The sequence below is a fragment of the Myotis davidii genome, unplaced genomic scaffold, assembly GCF_000327345.1.
Source record: "Myotis davidii unplaced genomic scaffold, ASM32734v1 scaffold68, whole genome shotgun sequence".
NCBI lineage: Eukaryota > Metazoa > Chordata > Mammalia > Chiroptera > Vespertilionidae > Myotis > Myotis davidii.
The window spans coordinates 493,879-504,935 of record NW_006300376.1 but is presented as its reverse complement, the minus strand read 5'-3'; the positions used below and the strand labels follow the sequence as shown (position 1 = coordinate 504,935).

The window sequence follows — 11,057 nt, the reverse complement described above, 5'->3', positions numbered from 1 at the left end:
GTAAATTAAAAGAAGACAGCCACAAGGATTCATGCAGAATATTTTCAATATTCCTGTTGAGCAAAATGATTTAATTGATTTTTCTTCAAGCACGATGCTCCAAAGTATCCTATATGCATCCTTTGAAAATTTAAAGATCCTGGAATAGTGTCTTCCATGTGGGACGTCTTGAAATATAATATTTTGGTTTCAATGAGTTACACGCCAGTCCTTGTTAATCTAATGGGTCTGTTTACAGAGTGTGGTAGTTTCGTTCTTTTGATTTGCAGAATTTATAGAGAAAGAAAATTACAGCCTGCACACCTAAGACAAGGACAATTCCTCCAATGAAACTGGCTGCATCAAAGGTAGACTTTCGCGTAGGTTGTGAAGTTGGACTTAAAGTAGTATTAGTTGAACCTGTTAAATAAGATAGAAGAAATAAGTCTCATGAGCCTTTATCATAATTCCAAGACCTACCTGAATTTCTATTTTCAATGTGTTAAATTCTATAAAATATTTTCTCTTAAGTCTTTACAACTAGAACTTATATCTAACTGAGAAAGAAATTTATCATTCCCCCTTCGTTCCATCTGGTTACATCAAGTGGTTATGGCTCTATACAACTTCAAATATGAAAATGACAGAAAAAGACTCTCCTGATATATAAATTATATCCTGGAACATGTGAAGCACTTTTAAAATTTGCAATTGCTTGCCCGGCCTGTGTAGTTGTGTTTGAGTGTCAACCTATGAACCAGCTCGTCACGGGTTTGATTCCTGGTCTGGGCACACATGCCCAGGTTGCTGGCTTGATTCCCAGTAGAGGGCATATAGGAGGCAGCCGGTCAATTATTCTCTCTCTTCATTGATGTTTCTATCTCTCTTTCTCTCTCCTTTCCTCTCTGAAATCAATAAAAATATTCTTTTTTCAAAAACTTTGCAATTTCTTCAAACTATACCTAATTGTTAGAGTAAACATTAATATTTGTGTTTAAAATTCACATAACTTTTAAAAAATATATATTTTTATTGACTTCAGAGAGGAAGGATGAGAAGAGAGAAATAGAAACATCAATGATGAGAGTGAGAGAGAATCACTAATCAGCTGCCTCCTGCATGCCCCACACTGGGGATCAAGCTTGCAACCCAGGCATGTGCCCTGATCAGAAATCAAACCGTGACCTTCTGGTTCATAGGTCAAAGCTCAGTCACTGAGCCATGCCGGCTGGGCCTCAAATAACTTTATAATTTTACTAAACATATAAGGTAAATTTAAAAATTTGGTTACAATTTTTCAAATTACAAAAATAATCTTAAGTATATGCAATTTATAATTCCATAAGCAAATGTATCTTATCTTACTCTGCATGTTTTACAATATGAGAAAGTTATTACCAAGTCATGAGGGAAAAAAGTCACAAAAATTTGAATTCCTTTTCAAGGAGTAAAATGTTCCAAATGCCGGAACCGGTTTGGCTCAGTGGATAGAACGTCGGCTTGCGGACTGAAAGGTCCCAGGTTCGATTCCGGTCAAGGGCATGTACCTGGGTTGCGGGCACATCCCCAGTGGGAGATGTGCAGGAGGCAGCGGATCCATGTTTCTCTCTCATCGATGTTTCTAACTCTCTCTCTCTCTCCCTTCCTCTCTGTAAAAAATCAATAAAATATTTTTTTTAAAAATGTTTCAAATGGAGAACCACTCACTTTAATAAAAAGCAATTTCATATTTAAAATAAATTCTACTTTTTTCTTAAATATCAAATAAATACTGGTTCTGGTGGCTGTATATAATAAGTTAACCAGCTTGAAAATTAATTACAACTATTCTGTATTCTTCTTGTGAAGACAGAATAGCTTCATTGAAACTGAAATAAAGGTAGTGTAAGAATGAAGCGAAAAGAATAACCTACAAGTTGTAGTAAAAGGGTTTTGGAAAAACATTATTTAATTCTAGCATGTCATGCCAACTGTGATTACACATTAAAAAACTAGAGAAGGACTCTTAGCAAATCTATCATTATTGATTTAACAGCCTACTATGTTGTCCTCTATAAGAGATGAGTTTCATGCATACCATTCATGAGTAAAACTGGAAAATGATGGCAGAAACAGTAAAAGGCAACAGTATACACACAGCCTGCTTCACTGTTAGTTTAAAAAACCCTCAATTACCTGGTGTAGCAGTTGTAGAAGAAGGCATAGTTGTGGTTTTAGCTGGAATGTAAACAAAATGTATTAGAAACTTAAATTTCTAAACTTCCTAGTTATCTAGCATCTACCTTTTTAAAATTATGCCACTAACTTCAACATGCTTTCAATTATTTAGAAAATAAAGGCCAAATTTCAGTTAATGGTTCACTAACATCTACGCATCCAGAATACTAGTTTTTAAATGTATCTTAAAACATTAAGAGATGTCATAAAATTGTATCCATGTTAACATCTATATGTAAAACGTATGTATACAACTGGATCAAGTTTGCAAAAAATACAGAAGGGCAAAAATCAGTTCTTTATAGATAATATTTCTTCTAAGACAAAAACTATTAACTTCAAAAGTCAAGATAAAAAACAAGTACAACTCAGCATTTCTTACATGGGTATCAAGATTTGCTTATCTTCTTCATTTCAGGGGGGTGGCAAACTTTTCTTAAAGGGGCAGAAAGTAAATATTTTAGGCCTTGTGCACTGTGTAGTGCAGAAGCAGCCAAAGACAACATGCAAATGAATGGGAGTGGTTGTACTTCAATAAAACTTTATTTATAAGAGCAGGTGCCCTGAGGCCATGGTTCTCCCAATTTAGATTAGAAGAGCCCAAAGAAAGCTCTAGTCTACAAACTATATGAGCTCAAATAATTATCTGATGATGCCTCTAAAGAAATGTACATTCATGGGAAGAATTAGGTTGAATATAACATTTTAGGAACTAAAGCACAATATTAAAAGACCTGTTAGTGTTGATACTACTGATGGATATTAGTATGTTAACGCTGATGGCTATTTTTATACACATGCATATTCTTTTTCTCTCACCACTGTCCACATTTTACCCACCCTGCTCTTGGTTGGACAGTTAGGTCACCTTTCATTTCTTACAGCGAAATATTTGATCTCATCTCCAATAGGACTGATTCCTATACAGAATTCCCAGCAGATTAGAGGGTATGATTATTTGAAGACGTATAATCCCTTCAAAGTTTTTGTTGCTTATAAATTCTGTGTAACTGCAAAAAATGTACTTTACAAATTAAACATATTATCCATTTTTTTTAATCTTAAAACTCTATTACTAATTTTGTCTGAACATTGACACATTTTTGCTTTTGACCAAAGCATTACATTAACAAAATTTTCAAAATTAGGCACTACTTAGTGAATATACCTCCACTGTCCTATTGTATGTTCCTTTCATTAAAAAAAATAATTCATAGATTATAAAAGCTGTTATTGGTGATAGAAAATACAGTAAAGAAATTTAAGTAATCCCATCACTCTGAGAAGCATGTTTTTTTCCTGCCAGCCATTTCTCTAGGCATGTATGTAACAAAAAAATAAATTATACTTAATATAGTTTGTCTTTCACTGAATATATTATGAACATTTTCCATTATATTTCTGGCATAATTTAGTCACTTTATTATAAGATGTTATTTGTAAATATAATTATACTGTTTGTATTGGCAGAAGACTATTATAATTAACCCCACTGAACACTTTTCTACATAAATCAGATTTTCTTTGCATTAATAGTCCCTTGTTTTCTAACTTGCTCTCTTCAGCAGTAGCCACTGAAAAAATGGAATAAAAGTTTGTTTTTCAACCATTAATTGCCACTCGATACATTTTCTGCAAGCATACATCAAGACTCATGGGGAAGAAATTAAAAGTGGACTCACAATGATTTTGGGGAAATAATTTCCTCCTCTTTCCTTCTGCTCACATCCCACCTTCTGGAAATCAGTTTTCTCAACATCTATTTTCATCAACCTTTAATTCCTTCCTAGTCAATGACTTCTAATGGGCGCTAACGGTTTAAAAGGACACCACTGTGTGCTCTCCAAAATAAAGTTTCACCGCATTTGCAGATTTCAATGGCATATTTCCAATGTAGCCATAATCCAAGCTACCAACATGGTCTCACGGAATGTGCAGTTGGAAACAGCTGTGCACAACTGGCTAGCAAAACCTGGTGAAAGCTAGCTCATCACTGCCTAAGTCTTTTAAAATGAGCTCTTGTCCTTGTTACAGTATTGGACCATTTTTCCTCTGAAAAATTACACCTAAATCACACATGCAGTTTCTTGGGCACACTTCTCTGGGCCTTCTCGTCTCATCTCCACTCAGTCTCCTCTCCAGCCTTCTCCCCATGACTTAGACTTATTATTCCCAAGAATTTGGTCCTCAAACCCTATTCTTCTCCCTAAAAACTACTTCAGTGACCTTACTGCCTACACTGATTCACTTATCTGTACTAATTTTAGCTAAGAGCTCTCCCATCACCTCGCTCATCAAGTCCTAGGCCTTCTACTTCCCGAGTTCCATACATCTGCAACTCTTCCTCTCCTGGTTCTCTAGAATTACTGCCACAGGTTATCTAATCTCTGTGTTCACTCCTTCTTCTTCTCATTTGCTCTCCATATTGTAAGAAAAATCATTTTATTAAAATGCAAGTCTCATCACATGACCTATTTTGCTTCAAATCTATCAGCAAGGCATACAGAGGCACTTCCCAATCTGGCTCTTGACTTGTTGACTATCTAGTTTCACTCTTCCTCACCTTGTACTGGACACTCCAAATGCAATTCCCTGACCTCAATATATTCTTTCACATCTCCTTCACATGTGCTGACCTCCCTGCTCCACTTGGGAAATTCTCCACATATCTTACCAGGTAATATCAACACTTGGTCAGTCAGCATACTCAGGAAGCTGTTACCATAAATGCCATGATACTCAATACACACACCTTCCCTTACAAATCCCTGAACACACTGTGCTTACTTACCTCTTCACAGTTCCTACAACAGACCAAATGCTATCTTACTTCTGTCTCCGTATCCCTATCATCTAGTCTAATACTGGTACTGGAGTAGATGCTTTTAAATTATCTACTCTTCCTATCAAATTGCTGAAGATTTTTAAAAGGAAGGCATTAGCTAATGCTATAGAGTATGGTGAAAAACTTTCAAGTTGATGAAAATGAAAAACAATCAGTTTTGATAGTCTTAAAATAACCATTTAGGAATGCTATTTGAATCACTTCTGTCAGAGATGACAGCAAATATTTCCCTTTAAGATATGCCAACCTATTTAACCAAGAGCACGATGTGTAAAGTGTATACAACAAAGGGACATAATTCAAACCTGTAGGTACATGTTATCCAGTTTCGTAAGTTTATGTATTTAGATATACGCACAGAAAAGACTGGAAGAACTTAACCTTTTTTTTTTTTAAGAACTTAACCACTTTTAAAATATTTTGGTTTGCCTCTGGATGATGGGAATTGTAGTGAGTTTTAATTTCCTTTAGGCTTTTGTATTTCTGAGGATTTCCACAAAAAGCAGTTTGCAGACTCGATGTACAAAACTATGGGAAATCCACCCAGATTCAATAAATGTGAAACACCAAAGCTATGTGTCATTGTCTACTAAATAAGTCTAACTTTTTAAGTCATACTAACAACTTTTAAGCTTTTACTAAAATGTTATCAAGAGAGCTTAAAAATCCTAAAAGAAGGAAAAAGGAGAAAAACAGTCAATTATCTTGTATTACCTGTAGAATTGGTTGGCAACGGCGAGGCGGTGGGCACTATTTAAAAAACAAATACATTAAGTCAAAACTTTCTAAAATATCACACTATAACACTATTTCCTAACCTGCAATCATTTGAGTACCACTTTACAATTTTTATATTTTAGTACCACCTGTGAAGGAAGACTGACAGTGAAGTACCACACTCCCCTTCTTCAGAAATAGGAGCAGCAATTTTTAGTGACACTTCCCTCCCCACAGCAGACATTTCTCAATCTCTCCTGCAGCTAGGTAGCCATGTGTAACTTCTAAGAAGCATATGTAAAGCAGATATGGGATTCTCTTTACCTTCCTCTTCCTGCTAGCAGAATAACCAATTATGTGGCCGAAACATGAGAACTTGCCTTGTAGAGTAAGGTCAAAGCCATTTTTGAGGAATGACAATAAAAGCCTAGAAGGGGCCTGGGTCACTAATGGTTGTAAGAGCTGCTAGTGAGCCAGACTTCTAGCTGCACGTGAGCCAACTTCCTTTACACGAGAGCAGAGTAAACCTATTTCTCAAACCACTGTAAATTGATAAATCATCAAATAAGTAATGTCTCTTAAAATGTTTTACTTAATCTTATTTCTAAGCAATAGTAATCACAAAATCACATCTGATATAGTTATTAGTTTTTCCTAACACATTTAAATAACTATTAATGTTTGTTTATTTACCACCGAAACCATGTTAGTATTCTATATAGGGCATAACTGTTCTCATACTAATAAAATTCTTAGTTAGAAAGTTCAAGTTGGGATGAGGGAGATGGGAAAGCTCCTACCAAAATTAAATAAAGGTAGTCTTTCAGGGTTATTGACACTCTTCAGAAAAACCTTTTACTTAATTTAATTATTACCTATGCACCAAATTAGAAATTTGACTTTCCTATTAATTTATAGTCTTGCTAGAAAAATCCACTGTTCCAGCTAGGAATTTTAACTAATTCCTGAGTACAGGTTAAAGAGTAATCAAGTTCCTCAAATTAAAGCACAAAAAATGAATGAATACAGAGAAGATTCACTTAACCACAGCATAAACTATGCTGGACATTATGACATTCACCAGTACCATAAGCGAGGAAGTGCCAGAACAAGGCTGCCCAGGCCTGTAAAACCCAAATAAAGAGAGGGTCTAAACTGCAATGAATTTCTGGAAGAGTGAAAATAACAGTAATAATAATAATGGAGGAGGCATCTGTACATACAGCATTCCACAGTATAACCAAATCACTAAACCAAGCTTCAAAACACTGTCCTTTGAGCAATCAATATAAATGCCATTCATACTGAAATTTCTAACAAGATTAGAACTACGATAATGTTTCAAAGCAAATACTGACATTAGGCTTTCTGGAGCAATGATCTTCCTCGCCCTAGCAGCCAATGTGAATACTTACCAGAACAGAAATCTGTACTATTCACCACCTGGCAATCAGTAACTGTTGAATTTTGTGAGCAGTAGCTTCTACCTGCTATGGAAGAAAAACAACAACAACAAACAAGTTAAACAGCACCAATCACTCACTTTTATTTTCTCTAACTTTGTTACTCAACTCTATAATAGCTTCCCAAAATCGAACTCAAGTTTATCCACAGACCAACAAAATACTGTTACTCTTTTCCCCATTGTTTTAGCAATATTATACAGGATCTCCTCAAATATTATCCTCTTAAAACCCATATGAATATACTGAACAGATAAACTTAGATCTTAGGATTGTGGTATGACTAGTGCACAAGGCAGGCTGCTAGAATCCACAGGAGGGTGAGTCAGTAGGGAGAAGTGCTCAGGATCTAATAAAGGCTCAGTAAACAGGGAGGTGCCCTACAGGCAGCAGGAAGTCCTCTGATGCAGATCTCTGCGTTAGCCTTCCACACTTTCTAAAACCAATTCCTGGATGGGAGACTTATAGCAAGAGTAAGCAGTGCTTTCCCCAACATATCCTACAGAAGGGCATTCAATCTCCAAAACTTGCCAACTCTGCCATACATGCGGGGTAGGGATAAACTTTTAAATTCCATTTTATCATCTAAAAAAAAAAAAAGTGACTCTGCTATAAGAGTAAACTTAACCTCCAATTAACCCAATACCCTAATTTTAAAAGAGTCTCTTAAACTGTTAGTGATGTAATGTTAAATTTTTCAGTGAAGAATAAAGAAGCTTAACAGGTAGCTTTGACTTTTTCTTTATATAGAAAAAAATTGTTATACTGATAAAAAAAACACACACAAGCACCTTACATTAAGAAAACAGTAATTTATGCTATAATCCCATGGTTCTAACAAAAACCTAACTGGCATTTCAAAGTATCTCCATCTAATTCTTTATCTCTCAAATTAAAGCTAACTTAACAAAAGCACAGGAAAGAACCAACTCTTCCCTCCTCATTCTTCTCTTCTATCTTAAGTTTATAAGGTCTCTCTAGAGTTCATCCAGCAGAACACACTGAGGATAAATGTCTCAAACATTTTTCTGGGGAAGTTTCCAGGAGAACATTTCACAACTTTCTTTCACAGCTAATTTCAGTATATCCTACACAATGATCTATATTATAGACTCTATAATCTCTCTTCCTTTAAAACTTTTGAGCCTTAATTACCAAGTCTAAGGAATTAAGGGGGGAAGTGGGTGGTGGGAGACAAGAAGAGATTTTAGAGGGAAGTGTTAAGCAATTGGAACTGTAAAGGAAAAGTATTTGATTTATAAAAAAATAGTATATACTATAGTAAACATTCTATGTAACTTTTGAATGTTCAAGAATATTCTGTTGTATATTTTAAAATGTTGCAACAAAAGTTCTGTATGCTCAAAAAATGAAACAATCCAAACGTTTCTTACCTTCTTTACATTCCATCCAAAAGCAGGAAATATTAGCAATATCATTGCTAGCATTAACACAGGAGGCACAGCTGTTGTGTTTTTCACAGATTTCTGGGGTGGGGAGGAATGCATGAAATCAATTAATTGGCAACTGATTTTGAATTTGTATTACTTATCTTTTTTAAACAGTAGGCATTATATACAGTACCACACTTACTAACTCAGAGAAATGGTAAAACTTTATAGCCTATCAACAGATAAAAGAGTAACAAACTGGAATGTAATTCTATCATTAAAAAGGGGAAATCCTGTTATTCTCTACAACATGGATGGTCCTGAAGACATTATGGTAAGTAAAATTAGCAAGTCACAGAGGGACTGATACTGCATGATTCCACTTATAGGAAGTATCTAAAGTAGTCAAATTCAGAAGCAGAAAGTAGAATGGTGGTTGCCAGGAGCTGGAAGGAGGGGAAATGAGTATGAAGTTTCATGCAAGATGAAAAGTTCTAGAGATCTTCTGTACACCACTGTGCTCATAGTCAATACTGCACAATGCCCTTAAAAATTTGTTCAGAGGGTAGATCTCATGTGACTTTTTTTTTAACCACACGCAAAAAAAACCTTTATAAACTGGTTTGCTAAGAAATTCCAATAATTTCAAATGACTTAGGAAGCCAGAGTTAACTCAAGAGAAAGGGGGAAAAACACTCAGCACTACTTCATGATACCTATCTAAACAACCTTCCTTTATATGGCAACTCTTTCACAGACACCAGGATTTCTTGATGCATTTTGAAGCATCCTTAAAAAATACAAATATTGGAAAAAAGACTATTATAAGGTCAACAATACAGACAGGGAAATTACTGCCCCAAAACATCAGAAGAGACACTAAAATTTTTAACAGTAATAAAGATGTATTACAGGTTGAACCCAAGATTTGATGATGCCCATTCTGAAAAACCTCAGAGATTTATAATTCATACATGATCCGCTCTTTCCACGGTCCTCCATAACTGGAGGATAAGAGCAACACATTTGGAGGGAGCTGCATTCATGTACATGTAATACAACTAGTTAGCAAGGTCTTTTTCAATAATTTAAGCCAAATGGCCCAGAAACCAGACTTCAAAGAAGACTAATTACAATTCAATGTCTGGACAAACAAAGAGACTATAGAACTGGACTCCATCCATTTCCTAGAAGCTAGATGCCTCCAAAAACATTCTCCTTTGCTTTCTCTGTACCTCAAAAAGCAACCCTGTACAGCACAGAAGTGTTGCATGTCAACATTTCACCATCAGTACCACCAGAGACTAGGACACATATATGATGGGTATGTGTGTGTGTGTGTGGGGGGGGTCGGGTCGTCAGTTTTTCAGGTTTGTTTACAGGTGAAAAATGTTACTTGTTTTAAAATCTTTTGTGCTGGATGATGAATATTTGGGTAGCAGAGCAAATGATATTTATAATGAACTAAACTTGCTATCTTTCAGACTGCAGCCTATCCAACTACTACTTACAGGAAACACAAATTATCTCCTTTGCACTCATTTAAATCACACAAAGGCCATTAACTTCATATTTCCAAGCTTGTCTTTAAAAATCAAAAAGCACAACAAAACTACAATTCTGAGAGAAAACTGCCAAATAATCAAGAGACGAAAATGTGTTTTGCTCTACCCCCTTAAAAATGGTGCGATTAGAACTTGTACTGCAATTTACTTTCATTGAAATTTTTTTTAACGTTTTTATTGATTTAAGACAGAGAGGAAGGGTGAGAGAGACACCCATCTGCTGCCTTCTGTGTGCCCTCTACTGGGGATGGGAGCCCCCAGCCCGGGCATGTGCCCTGACCGGGAATCGAACGGACCTTTCCTTTCCGTGCATAAGGAGGACGGTCGACCAACTGAGCCACACCACCAGATCTGAACATTTTAAGACTTACATCTTGATGACTCTAACAAACAATACTAAGTTCTTTATATATTTTACTAAGCTTTTATAAAATACAAAAACTAGGGAAGACGTTGTAAAACAATATGATCAACCTGAAGAAAAAAAAAAGATAAAAACCAGCCCGGCTGGTATGGCTCAGAGGTTGAGCAATGACCCAAGGACCAGTAGGTCCCGGGTCTGTCCCGGGTCATGCCCGGGTTGCAGGCTTGCTCCCCAACAGGGGGCACACAGGAGGCAGGCAGCCGATTGATGATGTTTCTCAGGGATGTCTCTCTCTCTCCCTCTCTCTCTCTCCTCTCTCGCTTCCTAGCTCTCTAAAAATCAAATTTTAAAAGACATATTTAAAAACCAGCAGTTCTTCCGTCAAAACGCCAGTTAGTTCAAAATACCCAATGTTTAACTAGAATAACCAATCGCACTAGACGGCAGGTTTTATGCGCCTAGGGTGCCTCCGCCTCCTCTCACAGTCCCCTTCCCTCTTTTTGCATGGCCACACAC

At 36.1% G+C, this 11,057-nt stretch overlaps 1 protein-coding gene across 1 annotated transcript; it reads right to left on the bottom strand.

Annotated features, from left to right (window-relative positions):
- Positions 1–28: 28 nt before the first annotated feature.
- CD164 (CD164 molecule) lies at positions 29–8,736 on the bottom strand. Its single transcript, XM_006777200.2, has 5 exons — positions 8,616–8,736; positions 7,174–7,248; positions 5,756–5,791; positions 2,155–2,196; positions 29–399 (listed from the first exon to the last, which is right to left on the bottom strand). The coding sequence occupies exons 1-5, from the start codon at positions 8,629–8,631 to the stop codon at positions 233–235; spliced, it is 336 nt and encodes a 111-aa protein (XP_006777263.1). The 5' UTR covers positions 8,632–8,736; the 3' UTR covers positions 29–232.
- Positions 8,737–11,057: the final 2,321 nt, after the last annotated feature.

What these genes read in the sequence shown, in the direction of transcription:
- CD164 (XM_006777200.2), bottom strand. An exon ending in TAGTACAGATTTCTGTTCTG is followed by an intron (nt 5,792 to 7,173) that starts GTAAGTATTCAC and finishes TTTTTTAAATAG; the next exon opens with TGCCCACCGCCTCGCCGTTG. An exon ending in TTCTACAACTGCTACACCAG is followed by an intron (nt 400 to 2,154) that starts GTAATTGAGGGT and finishes CTTATTTAACAG; the next exon opens with GTTCAACTAATACTACTTTA.